The sequence below is a fragment of the Balaenoptera physalus genome (genome assembly GCF_965194825.1).
Source record: "Balaenoptera physalus genome assembly, chromosome: 5".
In the NCBI taxonomy this organism is placed as follows: Eukaryota; Metazoa; Chordata; class Mammalia; order Artiodactyla; family Balaenopteridae; genus Balaenoptera; species Balaenoptera physalus.
In genome coordinates this window covers 28493169-28509602 of record NC_138884.1, presented here as the reverse complement: position 1 = coordinate 28509602, position 16434 = coordinate 28493169, and the positions used below count along the sequence as shown (strand labels likewise).

Genomic DNA, 16434 nt, shown 5'->3' with positions numbered 1-16434 from the left:
GCCCATGTTACTTTGATAATCAGAAAGATAATAAGAAATAAAACAAAAAACTAAAAGTAAAATCTTGAGACCCTTCCTCACACCAGATAAGAACAGCTATCACAGGCCTCCACAAATAACCACAACATAATATGATTATTTAAGTGCCCCAAAGGAAGCTTCTGTTTTTAAGTACCCCAAAGGAAACTGCTCTGAATTTTTATTAAGAATCCCTAAACTCAAGAAACAACCTACTCAAAAACTAGGAATCAAGGAGAATTCTGAAAAAGAGAAAGCACTTTTTTTATGACTTCAAAACAACTGAGGGGAGATTCCTGTTTAATTTCTTCCATATTTCAAGTATGATTTCACTTAAAGAAAATTCCCCTGGTTTTTGCCCCAGAATTGATCATAATGGAATTTTTAAAAATGATATGTTTATTTATTTTCATAAACGGTGACAAGACAATTTAGAGCTATGTTGCTATTACAAAAATGTCCCAGTTCTACTCCTCAACACCCAAAATGCCCTCCTGCTTCTTCTTTGAGCCATCAGTGGTAGCAATACATAAAATGTGTTTAACCCTAAGACTGTCAGTAAGTTGTTTCTCAAGTTTAGGGGATTCCCTATAAAGAATCTAGGAAACAGAGCAATTTCAAAGAAGCACATGAAGTTAGAGGATATGTTTTACTTTGTAGGCAATTATAAGCAGAGGACATTTTCTTCACACTTTTTCTTCCAGTTTATATTTACTTCATTATTTTCTGATGCCAGAAATGATTGCACAAGAGAGGAATTACTTTTTTCCTCTTAGGACTCTTATAAAGCGTTTCACTTTTCATAAACCCCTGTATTTACTCTACTGCTTATCCTGATCTATACAAATGATTCAGAAATTTTTCTAAAGGAGTTAAATATTATAACTGAAAGTAAAAATTAAATGCATGTGTTCGCTTTATCAAGAAGAAGTCAGTTCCTTGGATTTCCATTTCTGCAGCTTTATTTTGTTTAGTTCTTGAGACTGTACTTGATTTTACTTCATTCTCAAACATTTTTCAAAAGTTTCAAATAGTCATTCAAGAACTCTAATCTACATTATTCTCTAATTTCCTTACACTCGTAAAATCATTCAGAAATTTGATAGTTGCATTGCATTCATTATTTAATTTTAAGCACCCCAGTTCCTTTAAAATTAACTTAATAATAGCAAAAAGTGAGATGCAGAATTTCTTCGTCTAATATGCCAAGGGTTGGCAAACTACGACCCACAGGCCAAACTTCACCGGCCATTTGTTTTTGTAAATAAAGTTTTGTTGGGACAAATCCATGCCCATCCATGTCTACAGCTGATTTCCAGCAATAAGGGCAGAGTTTGGTAGTTGCAACAGAGATCATTTGGCTGGCAAAGCCTGTCTGGTTTTTTCAGAAAAAATTTGCCCACCTCTGTTATGTGCGGTGTTCTCTGTCCTCAGAAAATGCTTTCAACATTCTATAACAAATGGCATTTTCTTTTTTAACTAAGATGCTCATTTTTTTTAAATTCTGGATATATATATAACATCCCCGGTTTGCCAGATCTTCATTATTATTAATTATACGTTATTACACAAACGGGTCTATACTGTATGATGTAATTCTTAAAACCTTTACTTACATGACCTCCTGTACGTTTGCTATCTTCTAACACTGACTTCTTTGCTTCCTGTGACGTCACCAACATAGCACATGATGGGACATTGTTTTATAGAACCACATGACCATATGTAGGAATGGATTCTGTAGGAATCAAAGGTAGGATAAAAAGATTAAAAATTATGTATTGAATAATCTTCCCTTCCTTGAATTTATGATGACTTCTGCATCTGATGATGCTAGAAAAGACAGGGAGACTCATATGGAGAAAGCTTCAGAAGTCAATAGAAAGTTTGTAAAATTAATTGTTCCTAAAATCTTCAGTCTTCCTCAGAATTTAACTCACATCCATGTTGACTATAGCTGCTTCATTTGGGAAAAGAAAGAATCAGACATCATTTAAAATAAAGATTTTTTTTACTCTTGCCCTGGAACTGGTGACCAGAACCAAATGTTGGGGATAAAGCAGCATTAAGTTTCCCACATTCTAAAAAGAATTTTGTAGCTAGGTCCAGACACCTGCTCCAGGGAGAACTCAGAGGTAGGCAAACCCTTACTATTTCTACTATCTCCAAACCATCAACTCCACCCCAAGACCCCATTCCCAGTCCATATACAGAAGACTAAAATACCAGTATGGGAAGGGAAAGGAAATGATTGGAATCACCAGCGAGGAACATGACGGAAAGTGCTATGGGATTATACACAAGAGACTGCTATAAACTGAATTGTGTCTCCCCAAAATTCTTATGTTGAAGCCCTAACCCCCATTGTGATGGTATTTGGAGCCGGGGCTTTGGGAGGTAATTAGGTTTAAATGAGGTTATAAGGGTGGAGCCCTCCTGATGGGATTAGTGCCTTTATGGTAAGTGACATCAGAGAGCTTGCTTCCTTCCTCTCTCTCTCCACCATGTGAGGACACAGTGAGAAGGCAGCCATCTGCGAGCCAGGAAGGGAGTCCTCACCAGAGAACTCAATCAGCTGGCATCTTGATCTTGTACCTTCCAGCCTCCAGAAGCCCAGGTGTGCTATTTTGTTATGGCAGCCTGAGCTGAATAATACAGACTGGCATCGCATCCCCTGACTAGACATCATATCAGCTCATGAGATGGTTGATTTGTTCTTAAACCTACATGACTAAAGAAAAAAAATAATGAAGAAAAGTATCAAATTTTGTTTCCAGGGTTTGATCCAGCAAAGCTGTGTGAGTTTCCCATGGATCAAGACTGGCCTCCTTGCAAGGGGACTCAAAATCAGACCTGGTGGGCTGTACCACCGGGGGAAACTGATGAGAGGGTAGGAAGAGGTTAAGCCTAATCACCTACAGAGGGCTGGTGTGGAGGCCCCTACAGGTGTGTGGAAGAACTCACACACATGGCCCACAGGAGAGCCCAACTTTGGAACCTCCTACACAGAAGCTTTCAATGATTCATTCTTGTTATCCAGGAAGAGAAGCAACAACTAACAGAGGATAGCCTAGTTCAGTCAGGAGCCGTTTGGCCCGTCGGCCCTATGCCACTCCCTCAGTCCCCAACTTCCTGCAGTTAAAACCAGAAGGAGGTTAGAAAACATGAAGACGTGGACCACACCCTCTTCCCCCAACTGGTCCCACAGGCCCAACTTGAGCTGAGGGAATATATGGAGATGAGACTGGAATTTTAAATGGACTAGACAATTCAATAATTGGAAGTGACCAAAATGCTATAGGATCTGACACTTTTGCAAACGGATAATTACAAATGGATTATGAGGGAAGTCGTTCCAGAAACATTGAAGAGTTAGCATAAATAGGTCTTTGATACCACCTGTTACGGAGGAAAAGGGAAGAGGCAATGATTGTTCAGAAAAGAGTAACTCATTTTGGATCAATTTAAGGCAAATTCCTATTCCATCATTTCTCCAATCTCTAGCAATGACTTTTCTAGTTTATTCCCTTTCAAACTCTCTTTTTAACAATCTCTCACCTCATTCATTACTATTATATAATAATGAGAAGAATAATAAGAATCCTTATGAAGCTTTTTGTTAAAAGAAAAAAAGATTAAGGTTTTTGAGAAAAATGTTTATTCAATTTAAAAGTTGATCTTAGACACAGCCATCAATCTTAGCTTTTTTTTTTTTCTTTTTTTGCTTTCTTCTCTGCATCACGTTCACATAACAGCCAACTCCTTAGTCCTGGTTTTACTTCCCACTTCTATTATCTCCTAAGAACTTTTTCTTTGAGATTTTTTCTTGGATGTTTTTCTATCCTCTCTACAAACCTTCATCAACTCTATCAGGCACACCTAAGAGAGACCTCTTCCTTGGACATTTTTCCTCTTCAACCAAGTAATAAGCTTCCTGGATAGCCACCACAACTGATAAATTCTGCAGGAGGCATGAGTATGAAATTAGCAAATATCCTGAAAGGCACAGGATGGGCACTTAGACCCATCTGATTCTCAAATGGAAAGACCCTGAGAACTGCTATGGCTTTTTGGCTACACCTGTTTACCCTGAGCTTCAAAAGAGAGGATGAATACCAGCACCTAAGTCTGTGGTTTAAAGCTAGATGGACTCCTGCCTTCCATACCCTATGTAGTTTCATCTTTCAATTATTAGCCATAAGGGCTAATGTTTCTAGGAAGATAGCAAGCTAGCTTCTTCAGGAAACGCCTAACAAGGGGTAACCAAAATATTTAAAAAACAAAAAACTTCAACTCAGCTCTGCTGCCATTTTGCCCTAATAATCTGCCTCAAGTTAAGTGACATATTCTTGAAAGCGCTATAACCATGCTCGTTCTCCATCACTGCACAGCCATGATAACAGATTAAGGCTGACCTAATCAGATTGTTGGCCTCTATGTGGCCAACCACATGTTTGGGAAAATTTGTCTCTTATCTTGGACTTTAATTAGTACATATTAAATGGAATTAGAAACAAAGAATGTTAGATACTCCAAAGAACATCCAGCCAGGCATCCATATTTCATAGAGAAAAAGAAAAAAAAAGGTCCCAAAGAGACCAAATGCCCTTTCTCTGGCCAGCAAGGGTATCTAAGAATTGATATACATGTTCATAAAAGATGCAAGGATGCTATTCAGAGTTGTAGTGAACACTGAGGCACTCATTACCCCAGCTCAGAGCTCAGAGCTGAGCCTCTCCACAGAAATGCCCTCAGTGGAAGACAGCTGCCCAGCACAAGGTCACAACCCCTCCCTGGGGGCCTGGCCTCCTTCCCTGGAGTTGGAATATCCCTGAAGGGTCATCACAGCTTCACAGCACTCCCCGTGAGACTGACTGGCTGAGGCTTCTGCTGCAACTGCATCCTAGCTCAACTTCTCCCTCTACCCACTTACTTCCATTCCCCCTCACTTCCGTCAAGTGTTGTTCCTGAGAACATGCCCCATTGAGTCTCCTGCATGTACATTTCTATCTCAGAGTATGCTTCCCAGGGAACCCAACCTACAAAAAGAGTAGATGCTCTTTCTTGAGAAAATGTATGGTTGACAAACACTTGGATTAATCGGACACAGATTATGGCGGGACCCCCTTTAATTTGACAATGTGCACTGTGAACCTCCAATGAATACACAGAGTCACCGGAAGTTATTTAGCCCCAGAAGCCTCTTTTCATATTGAGCATCTTCTGAGACTTGTGTTCTGTGGAATATGTTCTGGGAAACATGAATGCAGTTCACTGTAGCTCACATGAGAATATAATTGCTAAAGTTACTCATGTCAGTATTTCCTGTAATGGCAAAAGAATGGAAATAACAGTGGAGGAACAATAAACAATAAAAAACAATAAAGGAAACAAAAATAACAATAGAGGAATGTTTAAATTATGATATGTCCGTTTAATGAAATATTATGCATCCATAGAACGAAAATGAGAAATTCTTTAAGTACTAGAATGAAAAAATATCCAAGGTATATTTTTTAAGTCCAAACAGCAAGGTTAGGCAGTAGTATGTACGTGTTTTTAAAAAGGGGAAGGATTAAATATATGTGTACATTTTCTTGTGTGTGCACAAAATATTTGTAAAGACACACACTAGAAAATGATAGCGCTAGTTGTTTCTACAGGAGGATATTAAAAGCACTTTGACCTTTGAATTTTAAATGATAGAAATAGATGACCTCTTCAAAAAATTAACATATTAAAAATTAAAAGCAAAACACTGTAAAGTAATAAATAGCAGACATTTAAATATTTTGTCTAATCATACATGAAGAAACTCTGGAAAAAAATGTATAACATCCTCTACAAAGTTACTTAGACTGTGAACTCCTTCAAGATGGGAACCATATCTTATTCATTTACTCATAAGGCCTGAAGCCTAGCAGAGTGCCTGAACCAGAGGAGCCAATCATTTGTTTGCTTTTTAATTGAATCCTACTGCTTCTAAACAGCAATAGATTTAAACAGCCCTTCCTCCCTTCCTTCCTCCCTCCCTTCTTTCCTTCCTTCCTTCCTTCCTTCTTTCCTTCCTTCCCTCCTTCCTTCCTTCCTTTCCTTCTAAAAACAATATTTTTAAAAAATGTGGGATCCAGGGAAGCTCTAGAAATGGAGAAAGAACTGCACATTCTCTTAATGTATTTTCCTGGCTTGGTTTTCCCCTTATTAGCCTATAGCCAGAAACATTTAAAAAGTATCTGAAGCTGTGCTGTCCAATACAATAGCCACTAGCCAAATGTGGCTGTTTTAAAATAAACATAAATTAATTAAAATAAAACAAAACTAGAAATTGACATCCTCAGTTGAGCCGGCCACATTTCAAGTGCCCAAATGTCACACGTGGTTAGTGGCTACCATACTGGACACGGCAGACAGAGAACATTTTCATCACTGCAGAAACTTCTGGATAGCACTGACCTAGGTATAGCACAGAAATTGGTTTCAGACATATCTGGGTTGAATTCCAACTTAGACACTTACTAACGGTAAGGTTTAGGGAAAGTTAATCTCTCAGAGCCTCAGTTTCCTCATCTGTAGAATAGGGAAAATAAGAATACCTACCTCACTGGGTCATTGTGAGGTTCAAGTGAGCTCCTTCATGCAGACTACATAGGACACAGTGAACACGAAAATGTTACCTCTCAGCAATCATCACTACTGTGAATGTAGCACCTCACCAAGAACCAGTCATCTCGTTCCTCACAATCAGGCTCTTCCACCCCTCCCAGAGGACTGGAAAGAGACACAGTGGCCTTTAACATCCTCACAGTCTAGCTCAGTGTTATTCAAGTGCCAGGTTACAATGAAGAAAGCTTGCCCTGGGAATTCCCTAGTGGTCCAGGGGTTACCACTCGGCGTTCTCACTGCCGGGGCCCCAGGTTCAATCCCGCAAGCTGTGCGATGTGGCAAAAAAAAAAAAAAAATTAAATTAAAAAAAAAAAGCTTGCACTAATTCCTTCTTCAGAAAAGTCTTACTAGGAAAAAAGAAATGTCGGATGAACTAAACATGTGCTAGTGATGTGGTGAATTTACATTCTGGGGCAAGCTCTTTATTGGGTCAAATTCTGGGAACAAACATTTTCATACGTTAGATTGCAATGGTCTAGTTGGGGACACATAAACCCCCTGATAGGATTTTTAAATTCTCACAGAGAAGTCTGTTAAACTTTTCCATGAGTAGGGCAAAATCTAAGACAACAGAATTGAAGGGGAAGAGACAGCTGGGTCAGTCCAGATGAGGTTTTTATAGGGAGTGTACTTGAGCTCAGTTTTGAAGAACAGAAAAATCATGATGAGGAAAGAAAGAGAAGTGGAGAAGAATAACAAAAGAATAATAATACCAAGAGAAAGGAAAGAGAAAGATGGGAGAGAAGACTTGCAGCTTTAGCCTTTCAAGAACAAAGCAATATTTTCCTTGTATCCCATAAGCCAAGACATTCCCTTGTTAACTTGTGGCTTCCGAAAGAAAAAACCAGATAGAGTTGAATTTATTAGTGGCCAGCTTGGGCCTTTTTAGTCCTACTATGCAGTATCTTCATATAACTGGAATATGAAATATATATAATTTTTTTTTTAAATAAATTTATTTATTTATTTATTTATTTATTTTTGGCTGTGTTGGGTCTTCGTTTCTGTGCAAGGGCTTTCTCTAGTTGTGGCGAGTGGGGGCCACTCTTCATCACTGTGCGCGGGCCTCTCACTGTCGCGGCCTCTCCCGTTGCGGAGCACAGGCTCCAGACGCGCAGGCTCAGTAGTTGTGGCTCACGGGCCCAGCTGCTCCGCGGCATGTGGGATCTTCCCGGACCGGGGCACGAACCCGTGTCCCCTGCATTGGCAGGCGGACTCCCAACCACTGCGCCACCAGGGAAGCCCCTATAATTTTAAACTCTAAAATTATACATGGAAAGCTATTTTGGTGACTTTCTGACCCTTCAAATATTTGCAGCTAAAGATAAATGAGCCCCAAACCAAAAAGTTCCTAAGTATGTGTCTAAAATGAATGTTCTGCTTTTGCCTTCTTCAGGTATTTGTATAAAAAGATCTATATAAAAATTATTCTTCATCATAAAAATAAGCCAATCATTACTAAACAGTTTTCCAGTTCTGCCACTATAGATAATTAACTATTAAAGTGTATGTTGTGATTTATAACCGCCATAGCGGCACCAATCTCTACATGATTGCTTGGTGCTGCCACGGAACACATACCTCAGCTGTTGTAGCATGAAATGCGCCATATGACAATTTATAATGATGCACAATTTTTTATTACCCACTGATAATAACCTATCAGTGAAAACAACAGCTTAATCATATAGCACATCTCCCGCTGGCAAATAACTGGATTCAAACATCTCTCTTGCTTCTCACCAATCCCTAACAGAAGCAAAGAGGTATGATTACCACAATCCTCAGAAACAACACTTACAATTAAGTAAAAAAAAAAAAGAAAGCTAAGGCAAAGCTGCTCTTTTATTAAATACAGATGTACTTTAGACCAATAATTCCTCAGTACCCTGTTTCCAGGTCACTAGAGCTGGTTACCATTCTCCTATTGTTTTATTTTTCTTGCTGATTAGGCCTCTGGTATTTCCCAGTCCAAATATTTGGCTCTTTATGAAATGGATCAAATGATTTACCCTGAACTTTGAAACCCTGAATTAACATTGTGGCCACAGATTTGCTATAGTAATCCCAAATGTCTTGTTTCTACGGCATTGCTGGTGGGCTCCTTCCTGACAAGCAGACTAAACTTCTCAAGTCTACAGAGCAAAGCAGTAGGGCTTACAAAACTCCTAGGAAGCTGGCTGTCTCTATTAATAAAATTTATTTAAAAATTGGCAGACGGACTTCCCTGGAGGTCCAGTGGTTAAGACTCTGGGCTTCTACTGCAGGAGGCCCAGGTTTGATCCCTGGTGGGGGAACTAAGATCTCACATGCCGCGCACGGTGTGGACAAAAACATAAAATAAAATAAAATAAAATAAATTTAAAATCATGTAATTGTGTCTCTTTTATAAAAAAAAAATTGACAGAGTGCTTACACTCCTGAGTTCTAGTGTGGTCCATGTGGCTGCTGGCCTTCTTTTCCCTGGACTGGACAGTAGAACTTGTCTACCTTTTCAGCACTGCTGGTTCTTTCTTCTCCACCAGGGCTGTGTCCTTACCTGGGACACAGCTAACAGAATGGCTACCCCCAGATGGGGAGACTTAATCAGTTTTAGTTCTTTACCTTTTCTTTCATTGGTCTCCTTAAATATTCTTATTTAAATACTAGTTACTAAAACTACCACTATGAATAGATTGCCATTCCTTTATTCTTTCTAATCTTTGCTTTCCAGTTTTCTCTGCTTTCTACCTCTTCCATGCCCCTCAGCTTTTGTGCCAAGAAAACGGGCTGTACAGACATCATCAAATATTCAGTGTGCCTCTACGGGATTGAAATACTCAATTCTTTCTATGGGATTACATATTTTTTATAGTCTTTTAAGATTCTGACCCTTTTTGCTGGGTGTACTTGTACAGGATGCTCAAGATGACTGCATTTTTGTAAAGTGTTAGATTTCTTTTGAGGGCTTTTTTGTTTGTTTTCAGAGGGGGTTATGAAGAGGTAAATGTGGGTAGCTGCTTCTTGCACCAGAGCCATCCCTAAATAACAGAGGCTGCACTATTAACTTAAATGACCAAATTACTCACAAGAAGATACTTTGACAAACATGGAATGAGAACAAAGGAAACTGTAAAGTCTTGCAGAATGTATCTACAACATAAAAAATTATCTCCAGGGAAATCCCTGGCGGTCTAGTGGTTAGGACTCTGCGTTTCCACTGCAGGGCCATGGGTACGATCCCTGGTCCGGGAACTAAGATCCCGGAAGCCATGTACGGCGTGGCCAAAAAAAAAAGAAAGAAAATTATCTCCATTAGGCTATAGGACATAGCCTTCTAAACAATTAGCATTAAATGTGTCACTACCATGTGCTGGGACCACAACATTAATTTTTATAGAAACAGAATCTGTCTCTTTGGACTCGTGTAAACAATGGCGGTGGTCACCATTTTTCTTTTACTAGACTCCATGCACACTACCATCTTTCCCTTCTGTTCATCATTAGAACGTTATGATGTTCACGTAATATTGAGATTGAAGGCTCCTTGATGAAATCTGGAGCCTCTCTAACCTTATCAACCATGGAACGGAGTGGAAACCTACTGGAGCCCTGGTCTTGGTTCTGTCTGTAGACAGCTATGTGACCAGAGCAAGGTAGTTCATGTTTCTTAACCTTTGTTTCTTTATCTTTAAAATAGGGAGGTGTAATTGGATGGTGTCTAAAGTCCCTTCCAGTGCCTAAGTACACCTTAATAAAGGTCACAGGTGAGTTACCAGCATATTGTCAAATTCATCCATGTTATATTAATCCTCAATACCATCTGATTTGAACCTGAAGGAATTCCTCTGGTCTAAACATCTTCATTTTCCAGAAGAGAAAAAAAAGTGAAGAGAAACTGAATGTCTTGTCCAGTGTTACACAAGTAGGTAAAACTGGGGTCTACCATGTATCTTGGATGCCCAGTTTAATCCTTCACCAGCAGTTCATTCAGCTAATAGGGGGCACAAGGCATGTGCTCTACACTGTGCTGCTTCGACATATTCGCTTCAATTACAAAACAGGTCTACTCATCCCTAAAATCTAGGGTTACCATACGCTTGGGGCTTTCAACCCCATATGTAATGACGATAACTAAAGGGAAGTATTGGTAGATTTTGAATCGTTTTAATTTCACACCTTAGATCTAACAATCCTGTACCAGCAGCACCACTGGCAAAATGCTGCTGCAATGCCACTTACTTCACTCCACTTATTTCCAAATAACTACTTTCTGAGTCAGAACAACTCAGGTAAACATGCCACCCATAACTGCTCTGAATAAACTCTGCTTCATTCTAACTCATTGTCACCCAATGAACAGTTTTCTACCTTTGAGGAATGGGGAAGATGGAAATTTCACAATCTCCTTTACACTGTGGCCACAACACCACGCTCTGGCTTTTATACTGGGACCTCTGGGATCTTGGTCCAACGTGGCTTCATGATAATAATGGCAAATATTATTATATATTTACACATTTACTGTTTCTTGAATAAATCAGTTGCGGGGAAGGAGAATGATTAATCTTGGGCAGTTCCTAGTTAGATTAAGAAACAGCAAGAGCAGCTGGCTCCCTCTTTGGAAATCTGCCTCATGGGTTCTGGAGAAATCAGATAGTTTTTAGAATGCCAAGGCATGCTCAGGAACTAATGCCACATCTGTGAAAATCCCTTGAGAGAGAGAAGGAAATTTGGATCTCAGTTTGGCAGCCCAAAGCTAGACAGAGTCGGGGACCAGAAGTGGAGGATGGGATGAGGAGGGAGGTTCTAGTTGCTGTATCCTGTTCCCTCCCTCATCTTCCCTGAAAGACAGGATTAGGAGATGCCTGCTTCACTTGACTGACACTTGCTGGCTGGGCCTGGACTGTGCGGCACTCAGAAAACTGTCAACATAATTGCATAAGCCCATACCCTGAGTCCAAGTAATTGCTCTTTCCATCACTACTACCAGACAGTGGGGCACCAACAGCAAGAGACTGGGAAGGATCCTTGGGAAACAAGGTATCAGAAGCGTGGAGAGTTGTGGAGCTGTTAAATCCAGAAAGCAACAGTAAAGGGTCTTCAACCTGAAGGGTGCCCCAAGCAACACATTTGGAGAACCACAGCTACAGCCAAGGGCTTTGTCTTTTGGCTGATAATACTAGGCTAACAATAATCTCAATTGAAGAAAGATAAACTTATAAGGAAGAATATATAGTGGGAACTCCATAAAAGAGTGACAAAGACTGGAAATAAGTATGCCAGATGGGGAAAGCCTACTGGAACAGATAAGAATTTAAACCAGAATTTTAAAAAATAATAAATTCCTTGTAGAACACTAAGAAGTACTTTGGAAACATGAATCAGGAGGAAGAAATTATGAAGAAATAACTGGGTATAATAAATATTTTAAAAATAAGTGATAAAGTAAGGAATTAAGTAAATAGCTTGAATGCCAGAATGAATACTGCTGGACAGTGAAAGAATGAGCTACACGGTTAGATCAGGCACTGTCCTCAAAGGCTTCAGGGACAAACGGTTAGAAGGGGAAAATGAAGGAAGACTCAAATGACATAGAGGATGAAAGCAGAAATTTCAACTTCTGTCCACTTGTGGTCTGGCAAAAAAAAAGGGGGGGCATAAATGAGAAAATAATCATCAAAATTTTTCTAAAATTGCAAATATAAAACCTCAAAATAGAGAACACAATAGAGTGGCAAAGAACATAAATTAAAAACAAACCCAGACTCAGTCAGGAATATTTTAGTGGCATTCAAGAACAGTCAAGCCAAGCAGAAACTTCAGAAATATTCATTAGCGTGAAAGTGGACAAATATCAGACAGACATCAGGTTCTTGAAAGAAACAAGAGACGCAAGAAGACAATGGAGTAGAGACCCTACAATGTTGAAGAAAAATAATCTTGTACCTAGAATTAAATATCCAGGGAAACCATTATTTAAATGTGCAGATAAAATTAATATAGCCACAGGCATATGATATCTCTGAAGAATTCACCCTTCATTGATCCTGTTTGAAATAATTTTTGGAGGAAGCAGAAAGATATAGGAAGCAAAGATAAGTAAAGAACTTAGAGTCTACTACTGTTTAAATAAGCAAAACAAATCAAGCACTTAGAATACTACTTAGCATGTAGTAAGTACTCAGTGAAAATGAGCTGTTACTCTTATCTCTGTCTTCAGTACTCTCTTAAATAGTTGCATAGAAACCAATATCCTCACCGTTTCTCAAGACGAAAGAAAATGCTGTTTAAAGTTCTATGTTAAGGGGAAGGTCTTCAAGATGGTGGAGGAGTAAGACATGGAGATCACCTTCCTCCCCACAAATACATCAAAAATATATCTACATGTGGAACCACTCCTACAGAACACCTACTGAACGCTGGCAGAAGACCTCAGACCCCCCCAAAGGCAAGAAACTCCCCACGTACCTGGGTAGGGCAAAAGAAAAAACAGAGACAAAAGAATAGGGACGGGCCCTGCACCAGTGGGAGGGAGCTGTGAAGGAGGAAAGGTTTCCACACACTAGGAAGCCCCTTCACTGGCAGAGATAGGGGGTGGCCGGGGGGAAGCTTCGGAGCCACGGAGGAGAGCGCAGCCACGGGGGTGCGGAGGGCAATGCAGAGAGATTCCCGCACGGAGGGTTGGTGCCGACCAGCACTCACCAGCCCGAGAGACTTGTCTGCTCACCCGCCGGGGCGGGTGGGGCTGGGAGCTGAGGCTCGGGCTTCAGAGTTCAGATCCCAGGGAGAGGACTGGGGCTGGCTGCGTGAACACAGCCTGAAGGGGCTAGTGCGCCACAGCTAGCCGGGAAGGAGTCTGGGAAAAAGTCTGGACCTGCTTAAGAGTTAAGAGACCATTGTTTTGGGGTGCACGAGGAGAGGGAATTCAGAGCACAGCATAAATGAGCTCCAGAGAAGGGCGCAGGCTGCGGCTATCAGCGCGGACCCCAGAGACGGGCATGAGACGCTAAGGCTGCTGCTGCCACCACCAAGAAGCCTGTGTGCGAGCACAGGTCACTACCCACACCACCCCTCCCGGGAGCCCGTGCAGCCCGCCACTGTCAGAGTCCCGTGATCCAGGGAAAACTGGCCCAGGAGAACACAAAATGCGTCTCAGGTTGGTGCAATGTCACACCAGCCTCTGCCACTGCAGGCTCACCCCACATTCTGTACCCGTCCCTCCCCCTGGCCTGAATTAGCCAGAGGCCCCTAATCAGCCGCTCCTTTAACCCGCTCCTGTCTGGGCGAAGAACAGACACCAGAGGGTGACCTACATGCAGAGGTGGGGCCAAATCCAAAGCTGAACCCTGGGAACTGTGTGAACAAAGAAGAGAAAGGGAAATCTCTCCATGCAACCTCAGGAGCAGTGGATTAAATCTCTACAATCAACTTGATGTACCCTGCATCTGTCGAATACCTGAATAGACAACGAATCATCCCAAAACTGAGGCAGTGGACTTTGGGAGCAACTGTAGACTTGGGGTTTGCTGTATGAGACTGACAAGTTTCTGAATTTTATGTTTATCTTAGTATAGTTTTTACTGTTTGTTATCATTGGTGGATTTGTTTATTGGTTTGGTTGTTCTCTTTTTTTTAATTACTTTAAATTTTTTTTTATTTTAATTTTTTTTTATTTTAATAGCTTTATTTAGTTTATTAATTTACTTCTCCATTTTCTTCAGAGCCATGTGGCTGACAGGGTATTGGTGCTCCGGCTGGGTGTCAGGCCTGAGCCTCTGAGGTGGGAAAGCCGAGTTCAGGACATTAGAACATGAGAGAACACCTGGCCCCACATAATATCAATCAGTGAGAGATCTCCCAGAGATCTCCATCTCAATGCAAAGACCCAGCTCCAATCAACGACCATCAAGCTCCAGTGCTGGACACCCCACGCCAAACAACTAGCAAGACAGGAACACAACCCCACCCATTAGCAGAGAGACTGCCTAAAATCATAATAACATCATAGACACCCCAAAACACACCACCGGACGTGGTCCTGTACACCAGAAAGACAAGATGCAGCCACATCCACCAGAACACAGGCACCAGTCCCCTCCACCAGGAAGCCTACACAACCCACTAAATCAACCTTACCCACTGGGGGCAGACAGCAAAAACAACGGGAACTAAAAACCAGCAGACTGCAAAAAGGAGATCCCAAACACAGTAAGTTAAGGAAAATGAGAAGACAGAGAAATACACAACAGATGAAGGAGCAAGGTAAAAACCCACCAGACCAAACAAATGAAGAGGAAATAGGTGGTTTACCTGAAAAAGAATTCAGAGTAATGATAGTAAAGATGATTCCAAAATCTTGGAAATAGAATGGAGAAAATAAAAGAAACATTTAACCACGACCTAGAAGAACTAAACAGCAAACAAACAATGATGAACAAAATAAGTGAAATTAAAAATCCTCTAGAAGGGACCCATAGCAGAATAACTGAGGCAGAAGAACGTATAAGTGAACTGGAAGATAAAATACTAGAAATAACTGCTGCAGAGCAGAATAAAGAGAAAAGAATGAAAAGAATTGAGGAGAGTCTCAGAGACCTCTGTGACAGCAATGCATCAACATTCAAATTATAGGGGTAACAGAAGAGGAAGAGAAAAAGAAAGGGACTGAGAAAATATTTGAAGAGATTATACTTGAAAACTTCCCTAATGTGTGAAACGATATACTCAATCAAGTCCAGGAAATGCAGACAGACCCATACAGGATAATCCAAGGAGAAACACGCCAACACACATATTAATCAAACTGTCAAAAATTAAATACAAAGAAAAAATATTAAAAGCAGCAAGGGAAAAGCAACAAATAACATACAACAGAATCCCCATAAGGTTAACAGCTGATCTTTCAGCAGAAACTCTCCAAGCCAGAAGGGAGTGGCAGGACATATTTAAAGTGATGAAAGAGAAAAACCTACAACCAAGATTTCTCTACGCAGCAAGGATCTCATTGAGATTTGACAGAGAAATTAAAACCTTTACAGACAAGAAAATGTTAAGAGAATTCAGCACCACCGAACCAGCTTTGCAACAAATGCTAAAGGAGCCTCTCTAGGTGGGAAAAACAAGAGAAGGAAAGGACCTACAAAAACAAATTCAAAACAATTAAGAAAATGGTCATAGGAACATACATATAGATGATGACCATAAATGTAAATGGATTAAATGCTCCAACCAAAAGACACAGACTGGCTGAATGGATGTAAAAACAAGACCCATATATATGCCGTCTACAAGAGACCCACTTCAGACCTAGGGACACATACAGACTGAAAGTGAGGGGATGGAGAAAGATATTCCATGCAAATGGAAATCAAAAGAAAGCTGGAGTAGCAATTCGCATATCAGACAAAATAGACTTTAAAATAAAAACTATTACAAGAGACAAAAAAGGACACTACATAATGCTCAAGAGATCAATCCAAGAAGATATAACAATTATAAATATTTATGCACCCAATATAGGAGAACCTCAATACATAAGGCAAATGCTAACAGCCATAAAAGAGGAAATCGACAGTAACACAATCATAGTAGGGGACTTTAACACCCCACTTTCACCAAGGGACAGATCATCCAAAATGAAAATCAATAAGGAAACACGAGCTGTAAATGACACATTAAACAAGAAGGACTTAATTGATATTTACAGGACAATCCATCCAAAAACAACAGGATACACTTTCTTCTCAAGTGCTCATGGAACATTCTCCAGGA

The 16434-nt window shown here is 40.4% G+C and overlaps 1 protein-coding gene across 3 annotated transcripts in view; it reads right to left on the bottom strand.

The window, feature by feature from the left end:
* Positions 1-16434, bottom strand: part of IL15 (interleukin 15) — a gene marked incomplete at its 5' end in the record, with an annotated part of 90971 nt that overhangs the window by 56936 nt on the left and 17601 nt on the right. Inside the window, one exon of one of the 3 annotated variants that reach the window (XM_082463454.1) lies at positions 1635-1756. The exons of the other annotated variants lie outside the window; for them this stretch is intronic. Within the exon in view, the coding sequence (XP_082319580.1) occupies positions 1635-1700 (66 nt within the window). The remainder of the gene's footprint in view (positions 1-1634; positions 1757-16434) is intronic. 3 annotated transcript variants of the gene reach the window in all.